The sequence below is a fragment of the Budorcas taxicolor genome, chromosome 15 (genome assembly GCF_023091745.1).
Source record: "Budorcas taxicolor isolate Tak-1 chromosome 15, Takin1.1, whole genome shotgun sequence".
Lineage (NCBI taxonomy): Eukaryota > Metazoa > Chordata > Mammalia > Artiodactyla > Bovidae > Budorcas > Budorcas taxicolor.
Genome location: NC_068924.1, coordinates 43,936,195 through 43,952,029, shown reverse-complemented (window position 1 = coordinate 43,952,029; position 15,835 = coordinate 43,936,195). Strand labels below are relative to the sequence as shown.

The 15,835-nt window shown below is 47.4% G+C and overlaps 1 protein-coding gene across 1 annotated transcript; it reads left to right on the top strand.

Moving 5' to 3' along the window:
• Positions 1–1,162: 1,162 nt before the first annotated feature.
• EIF3F (eukaryotic translation initiation factor 3 subunit F) lies at positions 1,163–9,151 on the top strand. Its single transcript, XM_052652534.1, has 8 exons — positions 1,163–1,614; positions 5,403–5,473; positions 5,714–5,793; positions 6,220–6,357; positions 7,696–7,787; positions 8,167–8,303; positions 8,424–8,537; positions 8,917–9,151. The coding sequence occupies exons 1-8, from the start codon at positions 1,164–1,166 to the stop codon at positions 8,992–8,994; spliced, it is 1,161 nt and encodes a 386-aa protein (XP_052508494.1). The 5' UTR covers position 1,163; the 3' UTR covers positions 8,995–9,151.
• Positions 9,152–15,835: the final 6,684 nt, after the last annotated feature.

Sequence of the window (15,835 nt, the reverse complement as noted above, 5' to 3'; positions counted from 1 at the left end):
AGGAGAAAGTAGTTCTTGGGCATGAGAATCCGGGCTAAGAAGTCCAACCTCACCCACTCACCTTGCCAGCTGGAACCTGGCACATCCAACTAAAGGAATTGACAAGTTTCCTCATAGGCAGATGTTATCATACCCCTCACGCAATAAAGGAAACTGAGGCTCAGGAAGTTAAAATAAAAACCCTCTAGATTGCCCAAAGTTACGCAAGGAGTGAGGATCAGAGCTCCTTCCACACGTAGTGGAAGTATGGTGTAATCGAGAAACCAAACACCATACTCGGAGAGTTGGAGAACTCAGGTTTGTTAAGCCAGCAGGCCCAGAGGAGTTCACACTCCAAGCTCTGAGCCGTGAACAAAGGAGTTACAGAGTTTTTATAGACAGACTATAGTGGACAGCACCAGCTGCCAACAGGCTGATTTAAACTAAGGCGTTTCACAGGCACAGGAACAGGGGTCAAAACGGGGAGATGAATGGCTGACCTTTACTTGGACACGCGTGATTAAGCAGGATTACAGGGGCTGGGCAATCGCAAAGAGCAGGACAAGGGTGCGTGAGATAAGCTCCAGTTCCTAGTATTCTAAGTCCTCACTTCCTGAGGCTACATGACCTACATGATCCAGACTTTGCAAGGAGCAAACTGAGTTACAGAGGCAGAACGAGCAGGAGTTTATGTAAAATTTTAACTTTTCCTCTTCACTAACACATTCGTTGCTGCTGCTGCTGCTAAGTCGCTTCAGTCGTGTAAAAGTACTTATTTGTCTCTCTCTACTAGAACGTAAACTTTTCAAGGACAATGGTCTTTGTTTTGCTCTCTGATAGCTCCTAAAAGTGTCTGGCACATATTCAAATTGTTTAATGAATGACACACTGTATGGACACCTTAGGATGCAGTCAAGAACAAAGCTCTTTCCTTGATGCCAATTATCCCACTGAAGTGCCAGCTGCGACCTTTGCACCGCTCTATGGCTCCATCTGGTGGCAGTGTCTCTCTCCTCCCAGGGCGGTCGCAAGTTTACTCGGAACTACTTAGCTTGATTCTCACTGAGTGCGCATCGGACCAAAATCAAAGAGCACAAACTCAGAGCCGGAAATTGTAGCTCTGAGAAGCATCATCAGTAGCCAGTAAGCAGAAGCACCTAGTTCACGTGGTGCAGGTTCAGCCTATGGTGCTCCTAATGTTCTCCAACTCGCTCCCTTCCGCTCCTCGCTCCTTCTCTCTCGACAAGATGGCCACACCGGCAGTACCGGCGAGCGCGCCTCCCGCCGCCCCATCCGAAGCCCCAGCTGCGGCCTCGGCCTCGGCCCCGGCCCCGGCCCCAGCCTCAGCCTCGGCCCCGGCTCCATCGCCGGCTCCGGCTCCAGCTTCATCGCCGGCTCCCGCGTCATCCTCAGACCCGGCGGCAGCAGCGGCTACGACCGCGGCTCCGGGCCAGACCCCGGGCTCAGCGCCAGCCCCAGCGCAGACCCCCGCACAGTCTCTCTCTGGCCCTGCTCTCCCCGGCCCCTTCCCCGGCGGCCGCGTGGTCCGGCTGCACCCGGTCATTTTGGCCTCCATCGTGGACAGCTACGAGCGACGCAACGAGGGAGCTGCCCGAGTTATCGGGACCCTGCTGGGTGAGTGGTCAGGGGAAACTGACGTTCTTTTCTACTGCCCACCTTCTTTTATCTTGTTCCCCTTTCTTCTCACTCCCTTGTAGTTATTTGTTGAATAAGTATCGTGTGCCAAGTGACTCGTTTTATTTTTAATCTTCGCAGTAGCATTTCACTTCAACTCTTATTAGTCCCAGTCGACGAAAAATGTGTTCACACCCTTACTGGGACGTCAAAAACCTTTTGACTCCCTAAACCCAGTGACCAAGTTTTTCCCCCTTACCTACTACTGGTCTTTATTTTCCGAGTGTTAACCGAGAAGTTTTTTCTAACTAGTTGGCAATGGAGTGGGGACATCTGTAGAAAGATATCCCTCGCAGCAAGTAAACCAGTTTGGCAGGAACCCATTTGAATTTCAATATTCTTCTTTCTTAAATGTCTAAGCCTGATCCGCCTTTCCTCGTTCTCTGTAATACTAGTCACCAGTGAAATATAGACCCCCGTTCCCCCAGTGTAGACTCTGATTCTTCGTTTGGACACAATTAATACAATACAAATCTATTCTTTGTATTAACGATCACATGGAGAAAAAACTTTTTTCCCTGACATGTTTCAAATTTGAGAAATGGGTACTTTACGTTAGAGTAAAACCGAGAAGCCCTAAGAAGGGATTTCTGACGATGTATTCTTTTCTCTGGGGACTTCTGGTCCCATCAGATTAATTTTCACTCCATCTTGATCACAGATACGGGGCACTTCTGTGACTCCACTTTAGTCCCATTTATGATTTCTCTTTCTTAACCCTTGAACTTGTAATAGTTTCCATTGTAGAAGACAGTTGGTGTATTGAGAAGAGGACAGTAGTTGTAGCCAGACTTCTGCAAAAGTTAAGGAAGTCTCTTTCCTTCAGGGACTTGCTGAAGACATCTAACTGTGCTGACACAGACTAGGTATGAAGCAGCTGTTGGTTGCTGTCGTCCACCACATCAGGCACACTCGTGACAGGCACATTCTCTCTCTCATCTTTGAGAGTGTAGCATTTTACGGAAACTTCAGTTGATCTGTTATTTTACAAACATTGCCATAGCTATCTCAAACCAAGCCTTTGTATTCTCTTTGCTTGTTCTCCCTTATTTTTTCCTTTAAGCTCCACTCATTTTCCAGGTTCCCAGGAGAAGTTTTCACTCTGTCCTTCATCCCATACCCCCAACCTCACCTCTACTCATAATCTTCCAAAGTGTGAAAGTGTTAGTCGCTCAGTCCTGTCGGACTCTTTGCGACCCCATGGACTATATGGTAAGAAACAATTCTCAATTCTCCACCCTAGGTTTGTATTCAGTTCAGTTCAGTCGTGTCCGACTCTTTGCGACCCCATGAATTGCAGCACGCCAGGCCTCCCTGTCCATCACCAACTCCCGGAGTTTACTCAGTCTCATGCCCATCAAGTCGGTGATGCCATCCAGCCATCTCTTCCTCGTTCGTCCCCTTCTCTTCCTACCCCAATCCCTCCCAGCATCAGGGTCTTTTCCAGTGAGTCAGCTCTTCATATGAGGTGGCCAAAGTACTGGAGTTTCAGCTTTAGCATCAGTCTTTCTGATGAACACCCAGGACTGATCTCCTTTAGGATGGACTGGTTGGATCTCCTTGCAGTCCAAGGGACCCTCAAGAGTCTTCTCCAACAGCACAGTTCAAAAACATCAATTCTTTGGCACTCAGCCTTCTTCACAGTCCAACTCTCACATCCATACATAACCACTGGAAAAACCATAGCCTTGACTAGACGGACCTTTGTTGGCAAAGTAATATCTCTGCTTTTGAATATACTATCTAGGTTGGTCATAACTTTGCTTCCAAGGAGTAAGCGTCTTTCAATTTCATGGCTGCAATCACCATCTGCAGTGATTTTGGAGCCCCAAAAAATAAAGTCTGACACTGTTTCCACTGTTTCCCCATCTATTTCCCATGAAGTGATGGGACCGGATGCCATGATCTTTGTTCTCTGAATGTTGAGCTTTAAGCCAACTTTTTCACTCTGCTCCTTCACTTTCGTCAAGAGGCTTTTTAGTTCCTCTTCACTTTCTGCCATAAGGGTGGTGTCATCTGCATATCTGAGGTTATTGATAGTTCTCCCGGCAGTCATGATTCCAGCTTGTGCTTCTTCCACCCCAGCGTTTCTCATGATGTACTCTGCATGTAAGTTAAATAAGCAGGGTGACAATATTCAGCCCTGACGTGCTCCTTTTCCTATTTGGAGAAGGCTGTTGTTCCATGTCCAGTTCTAACTGTTGCTTCCTGACCTGTATGTAGGTTTCTCAAGAGGCAGGTCAGGTGGTCTGGTATTCCCATCTCTTTCAGAATTTTCCACAGTTTATTGTGATCCACACAGTCAAAGGCTTTGGCATAGTCAATAAAGCAGAAATAGGTTTGTATTAGGTGCCCCCAAATATTACAGTGACCTGAGTTAGACCAACTGTAATCTAGGTTTTCAGCTCCTCTTCCAGAATGGAATCGTGGTACAATGCTAGATGTTACAGAGGCAATGCTTACTGAAGAGTGAAGCACAGATTCTGCTTGCTGAGAACTTAGAAATTTTAAGTTAGAAAGCGATTCATGAGACATATTCCATTTGGTTAAATTAAGTCACTAGTACCTTTTATGTGCCATAAAACTATTAGATACTTAGAATTCAAATGGTGATAAAACGAATGCTACTCTTAATCTTAGATTCAAGATGAAGATATACTCTTACATGCAAGTAACTGGAATATAATGTGATAAATGCTCTAATAGAAGGATGCCATAATGGCATGCAAATATAGAAGACTTGACTATTTCAGAAGTTCAAGAGTGGTCAAGTCTGTTGACAAGAGGTCAAATAAGATAAAGAGTATGCATACTGCTAAATGTAAAATAAACAACAAGGACTTACTGTATAGCATAGGGAACTAATACTTAGTATTAATGGAAAAGAATCCAAAAAAGAATATGTGTGTATATACAGGTATAACTGAATCGCTTTTCTGTACACTTGTAACATTGCAAATCAGCTGTACTTCAATTAAAAAGTATCATTGGGTTTGGGGATATAGTTTCAGCCAAGAGGGCAGAAACCACAGTGAAGTGGAATTAAACAGACCCTGATGGGTCAGGAGCAACATTGTAGTCTGTTGGAGAAGAAAGCACTGGAAGCCTAGCAGGAGGGGCTAGTAGGTTAGGGTAAGGAGCAATCAAGGGACTGGGAGTCTTAGTGAGGTCAAGAAACAGTGTAGCAGGAATAAAAATATCAGAACTAGGAAAAATTCGTGGTGTGATGTTTAGTGTTCACAGGGAGAAGTTTTCTGGATGATGGTGGGGTTAAGGTTATGACTGGGACCATATGGCTGCAGGGAGGTACAGGGGAAGCTCCCTAAAAGTATGCTCTGAGGATGGGGCTACTGCATGAATGGTCTACATAGACACGGTTAGACTCCTCCAGGCAGCTCTGCAGGTGAATTATATTAAGAAGAAAGTCCAGAGGCTGAAAGACGAAGATCTTAGAGTGAAGATCTGGAGCAGGACGGGTAGCAGGAAGTGAGGCAAAAGGAGGCCCTGGGAAGGAAGAATAGACCCTGTTAAAGAAGAGAGTTGGAGATAACTGGAGTTTCATTTCTCTGGAAAATCCAGCTTCCATTGGTGCACATGGCTGAAACTTGGGAGCTTATGAGCCCAGTTTGGATTTTTGTTGTTCCTTGACTTTGAGGAGACCTCTTGACAGCATTTGGGGCAGTTGGAAGCCCAAGGTTTTATAACACTTGGACTATTCTCTCTCACAGGAACCGTTGACAAGCACTCAGTGGAAGTCACCAATTGCTTTTCAGTGCCACACAATGAGTCAGAAGATGAGGTGAGTGGGGATTTGAGGCCCCCATACAGACTATGACTATTCATTTGCCAGGCTCTCTGTGAGGCCCTCCTACACCAAGTGTGCCATGCTCATAATTAGAACTGCAGTTCAAAGAGCTTTGTTCGACTTGGACATACTTGCCGGGCCTCTCCTCTTTGTTGGGAGTGGCCTCTTGTCCTGTTCACCCATTTTGCTGTGGACTTGTGGCTTTTTAGCCGCCTTTTCTGCCCTTCTTCTTAGGTGGCTGTTGACATGGAATTTGCTAAGAACATGTATGAGTTGCACAAGAAAGTCTCTCCAAACGAGCTCATCCTGGGCTGGTGAGTTGGGACGGGGGTGGAACGTCCCTGGTTGATTGCCAGCGCCTTTTGCCACCTGATTAGGTATCATACTTCCTCTTTTGGAGACAGGGTATTGAATGTGTATTATCTCAAGAGGCTAGGAATTCTGTGTGTTTTACTGGCAGTTCTGATCCTGTAAGGCCAAGAATACTCATTTTGAGCTGCAGCTTCTGAGCAAGTCGTTTTTGCCTTGCTGGTGACTTAGTTTTTCATGAGCTTTTAAGTCAGCCTTGTTTTAATTGATTTAATAAAATTATCAGTGTGCTTTTTTTTGTTTTTCTCAATGTTGTCCCTGGGGGTATAACTACTGCAAGGGTGTCAGGTGCCCAGAGACACCCATGCCACCATCCTGTTTAGTATTGATGTCACATGTAGACATGAGTACACAACTCTTCCATTTTCCAGGTATGCTACAGGCCATGACATCACGGAGCACTCAGTGCTGATCCATGAGTACTACAGCCGAGAAGCCCCCAACCCCATTCACCTCACAGTGGACACCAGCCTCCAGAATGGCCGCATGAGCATCAAGGCCTACGTCAGGTGACCGGGGGCTTGGGCCGCAAGGGCATGAAGGCTCCTTCATTCCTGCTAAGCCTGGGTGACACCCGCCTCCACCCCATGCCAGTGTCATCCTGCAGTGTGCAACTTGCTGCCGCCTAAGGGAGCCCCTGCCTCACTCTCGGCAGTTATCACTGGAGAGGTTTTACTCAGAAAGAAACTGTCCCTGAAGTTACCACTCGCTGACCCTTGCCTGCCCAGACTTCTGCTCATTGCTTATAGCCAGTTTCCAAGGGCAGCCCTTTAGGTATTTGAGCAAGCTTGTTTTTCCTGTCATCTTTTCCAGAAGTTAACTCATACACAGCTCCTACCGCCGATCCTCACATGGCATGCTGGCCAGGATTCTTCTCCATGTTCACTGATTTTTTGAATTGCCCTTAAGTTTGTCATTATCCCTAAAACTGTGCATAGAACATAGGGCAGTACAGATTGAAGAATGGCTGTCCTTACACATGTCTATTAATCCTGGATATAGTACAGTTTGAATGATAGTAACATTGCTGTGTTGGCACCTTGAGCTTGCAAGCAACTGGAATGCTGGGTGATGGGGGATGTTGGGAAAGGCTATAGTGGCATGCCAGAAAAGCGGCGGCTGTAGGAGTTGAAAGGATTATATTTTCTCCTTGGAATGATGCCCTTTGTTAGTGTGTCTCTTACGACACTTAACTTTGTGCTGTTTCTATCTCTGACGCTGAAGTGACCCGTTAACCATTATGCGGTGGGACAGAGGTGGTGCATGTCAGTTCTTACAGGCCAGTTATTATACCACTAAACTCTATTTGTTGCCTGATTTCTTAGCCTTTCCAAATATTTCAGACTCCTGCAGATTCAACGAAAGTGTATAGTTGACTAAGTAAAGGCAATCACCTTTACTGAGATTAATTATTGCATGCAGTCTAATCTTGATGGACCAGAATAGATTTTTTTTTTCAGTGCTGATGAGTGCTTTTTGGTCCCAGAAGAGACCTGTCCTGTCACTTCTTTCTGTGGGGAAGGATGTCTAGGCACCCAGTTCCACAGGGATATTCAGCGTCCTGTCCTCTTCACTGAGATTTCAGTGTGTGCAGTAATCCTCTGTAAAGGGTCCAGGCCCCATCCAAATGCTGAGTCCATTCTCTCAGGCCAAGAGTTTGGTGTGTGGAAAGAGCTAAGGGAAGAAAGTGGCTTGTTCTCTTTAGACCTCTGGGCTTCATCTGGTCCAACCTTCTCATCTCAGAACCTTGGAAGCCATACTCTTAATATGCCTGCTTTCCCAGCCAGGACCAAACATGGAAACTGTCCCCCAAAGCCATCTGTTAACCTTGACTTCTGTCTCCGCAGCACTTTAATGGGTGTTCCTGGGAGGACCATGGGGGTGATGTTCACCCCTTTAACAGTGAAATACACATACTACGACACTGAACGCATAGGAGGTAAGTGACCTCCCCATTTCTAGGTCCTGGACATTTTTCAAGGGAGGGGATTTCTATATAACAAGGATGGAGGACCTTGGGTGGGTTAAGAGCAACCATTGATCTAAGGTTTGTATGGGACTCAAGGAATTATTTGAGAAGTTGTTAGAGGTGGGAAATCATCAGCCCCAGAGGCTACGTGGCCAGTCATATAAGACCAAAACCAGTGATTAGCATCCTAGGTGCAGGAGTTGAACTCTCTCAGAGGAAGAAAAGCTAGTAAGGGCAGAGTGGGGGTAGTTCGGGGAAGCTGACTGAGTCCAGAAGGAGGTAGTTGGAGCTCGCTTTTCTGATGGGATGGCCGAATTCTCTGTCTCTTGCACCCCGCCCGCTCCCACAGTTGACCTGATCATGAAGACCTGTTTCAGCCCCAACCGGGTGATCGGCCTCTCCAGTGACTTGCAGCAAGTGGGCGGGGCTTCCGCTCGCATCCAGGACGCCCTCAGCACAGTGTTGCAGTATGCGGAGGACGTGCTGGTGAGGACGGGAGGAGGAGGGCATGGGTCTCCACTGTGAGGCGGCAGGGGCTGCACTGGCAAAGCCGCGGTCTCAAGAGGCAAGAATTAACCGTGCTACGTTGACTCTTTTGGTGCTCAGTCTGGGAAGGTGTCAGCCGACAATACCGTGGGCCGCTTCTTGATGAGTCTGGTTAACCAAGTACCCAAAATAGTTCCCGAGGACTTCGAGACCATGCTCAACAGCAATATCAACGTGAGTGCCGTCCCTGGGCTCCTGGGAGCCTGCGCCTCGGCACTTACACGTGTGAAGGGGGTGGGGGAGGTGGCCTGGAGAGGACAGAGGAGGCGGGGCAGCACCTTTGGCCCCCTTGCAGTCCAGGCTGTGAGAAAGAGAGCACAGGTGCTCAGAGATTCTCCTCCTGCCGTTTCTTTGCTTCCCATGGCTCGGGTGTATCAGAGATGGGACGGTGTTCCCAGGCGTTTCCTTTCTGTCTTCCTCCTACTCTCAGTCAGCCTCTCCCAGCTTTCATTTGCCCAGGACTGCCTTACCCACAGTGTCCATCATACAGCTGCCCAGCCTTTCTGCTTACTCTACCCAGCCCCGCACTCATCCTGGATTCCTTCTCTTCTAGGACCTGTTGATGGTGACATATCTGGCCAACCTCACACAGTCACAAATTGCCCTCAATGAGAAGCTTGTGAACCTGTGAAGGGGCCGCGGGCAGCCCTCCTGCCACACTAGGCCCCAGCCAAGCCCAGGACCCAGAATGGAGTGAAGGAGAAATGGTGTCTTTGTGGTCTGAGTCACACTGAGTCAATCAACTGCTTGTGACTCTAAATAAACATAGAGTACCTTTCCTAAGTGAATTCCATCTAATGTGAGTTTCCCTCTGGGTGGAAGGGGAAAGGCAGTTCTGGAGCTCACCCAGGAACTAGGAAGTGAGTACTTTGGTGGAAGCTGGTCGTGTGTGTGTGGTCTGAATCCAGGGCTGGATTTTTTTCTTGTGCCACTGTCTGCTTCATAGTTTAGTTGCCCAGTGAAGTAACTGCTCTCATAAAGCAAAAATACAACATAATGGGAACATAAGGGCTGACCAGAGTCTGTCAGAGTCTATGTAAGACATGATATCTGAGCTGATGTTTTTTTCTTAAAACCGGGAAATCTGGAAAGGGTGATTGGGACAAAGGAAGTACATGGAAAATTGCTTAACCTGTTTAGAGTCTAAGAAGGCAGGAGCCAGACCAGAAGGGCCCACAACCTGTGGAGTTTGGATTTTTATTCTGGAAGTTGTGGGAAGGCATTGGATAATTAGGTTTGGATTTCAGGAAGATTACTGGGTACTGGTAGAGGAAGGAGGGAAAGGGAGAAAAACAGAAGGCAGAGAGCTAGGCAGAGGGTCACTGTGATTGTCAAGAGGACGAGAGCCCAGGTTCAGGCTGGGCCTTGGTGATGGTGACAGAGACTTGGGTTCAAGAGGCAGACCCAAGGAGGACCTGGAGTCTGGTTGACACTTGGATGGTGAGAGATGGGAGCAGTCCGGGATGTTGCCTGGTCTCTGATAAAGGTGATAGAAGGCCTGGTGATATATGAAAACCCTGGCTACTGGAGAGTGGTGGAAGCTGAGGATGCAGAGGTAGGGTTACAGGGTAGTTTACCAAATGGTGAAGTCCTAAATGCAAGTAAATGTGACTTAGTTTGTAAGCTGGGGCCACACCAGATGTTTTGAGAAAAGGCTGAAGAATTCAGGTTATGTGTTGGCTCATGTAATACTTATCAAATGCTGACCAGTGCACTAAGCAAGAGGTCCTGGTGCCTGCTCAGAACCTGCAGGGGGGACAAAGAGACTGTCACTTTGGGAATCATGAGATGTTACAGGTCATGGAAGACTTCCAGTTAGGAAATGAAATCTAAGCTGGACTTGAAGAGTGAGAAAGAGGCAGATTGAAAAAGAAGAGAGGAAAATAGGGCATTCTAGACAAAAAACAGGATGTGCAAAGGCTTGGAGGAAGACTGTCACCGAACGTTGCTCTGTTGTTGCCCACCCTGGCCACAGAGTTGTTTATAAGACAAGAACACTCTGTGCCGACAAGGATGCTTGATTTTTTTTTTCCCTCAGGCTTTGCCTGTATGTGCACAGGTTTGTTTTTTCTATGAAATGTGTTTTCACACATTCTCTTTGTATGTGGTTGTGCCTTTGCTGAAAACACTGCAGTGTCTGGGTGTGACATCATCTGTTACTTGAGCCCTGTGATACCACACTTCGCTGATTTTCTCCCAACACCCTTAACAAATTGGTCCTTCCTCCTCTGACACCCCCCTGTCCCATCCCACCCCCAACAAGTTCCATTCCCCAGGGTTCCATCTTGGGCCCTCTGCCTGGAAGAGCTGAGAGAAGCTTGGGGCTGATTACTCTCTCTGTGTTAATGATGCCTAGGCTCCAACTCTGGCTGAAATTCAGAACTGGTTTCCTGATTCCAGAAATACCACATCTCTCACCTGGATGTCTCAGAAGCATCTTAAATTCAGCATATTTCATATTCAGTTGACTGTCGCTTCCTCCCCAACAAATCACTTCTTCAGGGAATAACACAACCATGTACGTAGTTGTCAAAGCCCAGAAACCTTGGGTGAATCCTTAATTCCCCCACCCACCATCATGCCTCAAACAGTTCATCACAACTCAGCCATCCCTCTTGCCCTCTGTGATACTGTGATACAATAAGAAATAAATTTTTTCATTCACGTTCCTAGATTCCTGGCATGCAGTTCTTAAACCCTTTGGAATTGCCTAAGTAATAAGACCGTTAACGATGGAGAATCTTATCCCTAACCAACTTCTTTCAACTGCACCTGAGTTTATGCTAATGGAATGATGTTTGTATAGCAGCTGGATCACCTCAGAATGGGGGCTGGTTGCCAGGTAAATCAACCATGTTATTGGAGCTTAGAACATTCAGCTCAGGGACGGGAGAGGGGCTGAAGTTTGGAGCAGTCAATCAATGACCACCGACTTAATCACTTGTGCCTATGTGATGAGGCCTCCATTGAAAGCCCAAAGTTCGGAGAACTGGATTGGTGAACAGGCACGTGTCCAGCAGCAAGACACATACCAGGAAGCCAGGGCACATAAACTTCACAGGGACAGGGACCTCTGCTCGAGACCCTCCAGACTTCACCCTGTGCCTCTTCATCTGCCATTGAGTCACATCCTTTAATGACTTGTAACAAAGCAGTAACGGTAGGTAGACTTTTCCTGGGTTCTGTGAGCTGCTCCAGCAAGTCGACTGAGTCTGAGGAGGCATTTGTGGGAACCTCCAGTTCATAGCCAGTGGACGAGAAGCTCTGGTGTCAACCTGGACTTGAGATTGGTATCTGAAATGGAGGTGGGAGGCAGATATGGAGGGGAAGCAGTTTCGTGGGACTGAGACTTTAGCCTTAGGTTCTGGTGCTGACTCCAGGCAGATGATGTCAGAATTGAGTTAGGTTGGAGAACACTCAGCTGGTGTCTGGGCATCGCCTGGCACGAGGAAATCAGTTGCACTTCCGGTCATAGAAGTGTTTGATGTGGTAGTCAGTGTGGAGTAGAAGGGGACAGCTGCCCGGTTCCCCCTCTTCCATCCGTTCTCATAGCAGCCACGCTGCTCTTATAAATCCAACCAGGAAGTGCATAGGTGTCTACTGCCAGGGTGAAGTCACACTTCTGCCACAGTCTGTAGGCTCAGCATGGCCTTGCCTGGCTCTCCAGCTTTGTCCATAAACTCACAGGCTGGACTCCCTTTGCTCTGCCCTCTGCCTGGAATACAGCACTTCTAGCTGGCTCAGTACTCCTGCTCTAGGTTAGTCTAGATGCTGCCTCCTCTTGGAAAGTGCTCCCATGCCACGATCCCACAACTGTCTCGTTCTTAGCATCTATCTCACCGTTTTGGACTTGTCTCTACCCTCTGTTAGAACATAAGCTCTGTGAGGGCCAAGATTGTCTGTTCTGTTGGCTGTTAGATACCAGAACAACCCAAACAGATTCAGTTTGCAGTAAATGTGTGTGACGTGAGTAAATCAGTGGATGGCTTGTAAGATAATTACCTCGAGAGACACTGGACATAGTAAGTTCATCAGGGGCTTTGGGATCCTTTGGAGAAGGGCCAGAGGGAGGGAGCATACCAGACAGATCATTTAACGCATCCTACAAGTATCAGTGTTAAGTGATGTTTATGTGTGCCAGACCTAGTATCAGAAGCTGGGGATACATAAGTAGGTGAACCATGTTCTCTACCCCTTGGCCCGAGTTTCAGTCTTAAAGTGGAGAGACAAAAATAAATAGGACAAAATGGATAAATTGCTATAAAAAGATAGGAATAAGTCTTGGGAAGACACAGTAGAGGGCAGGCTTAAATCTGCCTGAAAGCTATAGAGGGACTTCAGTCTTGAAAAACACTGGGAATTGACTGGGCACAGAAGAGGAAGTGCTTTGAAGAAAGTGGGATAAAGAGCAAAATATTACGCAGTTTTATAATGGTCCGTGTATAGGGAGTTGTGTTTCCAAGGATGTAGCGGCCTAGAGGTAAAAATAGAGTTGCCATAACAGCCGCAACGGTTTCTGTTACCTGTCCTCTCGGGACACCTGCTTCCTCAGATCCTCCCAGAATCTCAAGTTCTTTGAATCAGGAGTCAATTTTTTGAAATTTCAACTTAAATTTTATGAAATGTGGACAGACTAAATTTTTTAATGTTGGACATGTGGGTTATTTCCAATCTTGTGCTAATGCTAATATTCCTTGGTGAACAACTGTGTGCAGATACGAATATCTGGCTTTACGTTTCTTTGGGGTAATCTGTGTCCCCTACTCTGTGACACACGTTGTCACCAAGGAAGTCCACACAGTACCGCCCAGCCTCTGCAAGGGGAAGAGACCTTTGTGAGAGTAAATCTCAGCTTCCACTTGCCCTCTCTCCACTGTGGAGGGAGGGAGGGAGAAGCTGAGGGGACCGGAGACCGTATGACCCCAGCCTCTGCCCTCTGTGGGTCCGTAATCACCATAAACCTCTTCTCCGTCAGCCCGAACCAAAGTCCTTGTGAAAAAAATGTAGCTTTGGAGAGCATGGCGGGGACATGGGAATCAGCACACGGTTCCCTGTTCCTGACTCCAGCCTGCCTCCTCAGTTGAGCCTGTGGGCTGCTTGGCTAGAAGCAAGGCCTTGGGCTCCGCTGGAGTCCCTAGAGAGGGAATGACTTCAGAGCTTTGTCCCTGGGAAAAGCTGGGCCAGGGAAGTTCTGGGAGGCCTTTACAAAGAGGTCTCTGGCAAGGACCAGAAAGTTCTGGATCCTGTGACGAACATGGCCCATAATCACTGGTGGACCTATGAGGGAAGCAGGCATAGCGTCTTGCTCTGGCCAAGAAGGATTGAACAGATTGAGTCCCCCCCCCGCCTCCTAAGGCGGGAAGTCTAAGGCAAGGCTTCAGCAGGGGGTGGCATCTTGTTTGGCTCTGCTCAGCCCGTTCTAGGCAGAAAGACCATTTCACCTTCCAGCACCCACAGAACTTCTAGCAATGGCTAGGCTGTGCTCCAGCAAGCCCTGCTGTGGCTGCAACATCAGTCTTATCTGATGAAATCAGCATTTCTCCCACATACTACCCATGGTGAGCATTGCCAGGAACGTTCAAACAGGGCCCAGCTGCTGGAACTGAGTTGCTTTCACACTCACTAATGTCTAGGAGTCCATTCAAGCTCTTAGAGGGCTAATAAAATCCTGCTTTGTCCCCCTTTTCCCCGATGAGGCCTCGCAGAAGGGAGAACAGTTGCATTTGCTGCTGATCTAGACTGTGATTAGGTCAGTTTGTTCCATGATGGTCTGTCTGGTCCCTCTTGATCTACCTTCTGCCTCATTCAGGCTGCTAGTCCTGTGTTGATGCTTCTGTCTCATAATGATGACCATCAGTTTTGTAACAGTCTGTCCATGATAACGGACCACTTAGTCCCATGAGGGACACTGCTATGAGGCTGAGGCTTTCTGAGGCATGGCCACCAGAGGGTACCCTGGCACCAACTGAAGTCTTTTGGTTGCCAGTTTAGTTTGAGTAGGTTTTCCAAGGGCCTGGTAAAGAAAAGGCACCTTCTACTTTGAAGAGGCTAGCTTGGTACAAAATAGGTAAACAAAGCTCCTGGAGATGCTTCTCTTCATAAATCTCCTAGGGCCCACTTTCATTCCCATCATATTGTAATCTACAAGACCCTCTATACAAAAATCTTAGAGCTTCCACTTTTCAGGAGGAACTCTCGTCCAGGCCCCAACTATCAAAATGAGGTTTCTAGGGCTTTCCATCCGGGGTAAAGAGTGGTACCAAAGCTCATGGGTAGTCCTGGGCATCCTATGAAAGAGCCCAGCCTGTCAGTATGTTACTAGAGTTTGGGGCAGGTGAGGGAGGGGCCCTCTCCAAACTCTGGAGGTTGGAAGAAGATGGTACAAGGCAGGATCACATCCAAACAGTCCCAGGTAAGACTACTCATCTGATGGGGGTGTGAGAGATGGATCAAGGTAAAGGGTAGCTAAGAAACCCCAAATTTTGACCTAAAATGCAGCTGGAGAAGGGACCTACTTAGAGTCCTCTGAAAGTAAAATGTGTGGCAAGGACTTAGCGGGAAGGTAGCTGATGGGGAAGGCAATCTGTTTTAGAGTCCTAAGAGTTGTCATTTAAAAAGTACCACAAACTTGCTGTCTTACTCACAGTTCTGGAGGCTGGAAGTCTGAAGTCAAGGGGATTTATAGGGTTATGCTCCCTCTGCAGCCTCTGGAAGAGGTTCCTTCCTCGCCTTTTCCAGCTTCTGGAAGGCCCAGCTGTCCCTTGGTTTGCAGCTGCAGCACTTAACAGTCTCCACCTCTGTTGTCATATGGCATTCTCCTTGTGGTCTGTGTGCATATATCCCTCTTGTAAGGACACCAGTCATACTGGATTAGGTCTCACCCTGCTGACCTCATCTTAATTTGATGACATCTTCAAAGGTTCTGTTGCCAAATAAGGTCACATTTGCATATACCAGGCCTTAGGACCTCAACATATCTTTGGGGAAGAGGAGGGCACAATCAACCAATAATATCCTCCAAGAAACAAGTGAATGGAGACAAGGAGGGGAATAAATACAATCTATGGTATTAAGCTGGTCATTTCCATCTCACTGAGAATTATCCTGCAGAACGACTTGAAGGCTGGGGCATTTAACCAGTTCTCCCACTGGTTGAAGAATTTCTTAGGAGATTAACTTCCTCATACTTGCAGGCTGCTTGCACAGGTGGACTGAGCATACTTTTCCAGCTAATTAGGGGAGCTTGAAGTGGGATGCAAGCACTGTGCAAAGAGCTGTCTACCACAGCTGTGCTGAAGTCAGGGAGATTATGGGCTATGGCACAGGGAACCAAAAGAGTCTGCAAAGATAGACCCTTTCATTGCTCAGATCTGCTCATGACCCACAAGAAGTCAGTCCACTCTGTCATTGACTTTTTTTCTTTTTTTTTTTTCTTTTGGCTGTGCTACACAGCACATGGGATCTTAGTTCCC

What these genes read in the sequence shown, in the direction of transcription:
- EIF3F (XM_052652534.1), top strand. Translation starts at nt 1,164, where the DNA reads ATGGTGCTCCTAATGTTCTCCAACTCGCTCCCTTCCGCTCCTCGCTCC. An exon ending in AGTTATCGGGACCCTGCTGG is followed by an intron (nt 1,615 to 5,402) that starts GTGAGTGGTCAG and finishes TCTCTCTCACAG; the next exon opens with GAACCGTTGACAAGCACTCA. An exon ending in AGCATCAAGGCCTACGTCAG is followed by an intron (nt 6,358 to 7,695) that starts GTGACCGGGGGC and finishes CTGTCTCCGCAG; the next exon opens with CACTTTAATGGGTGTTCCTG.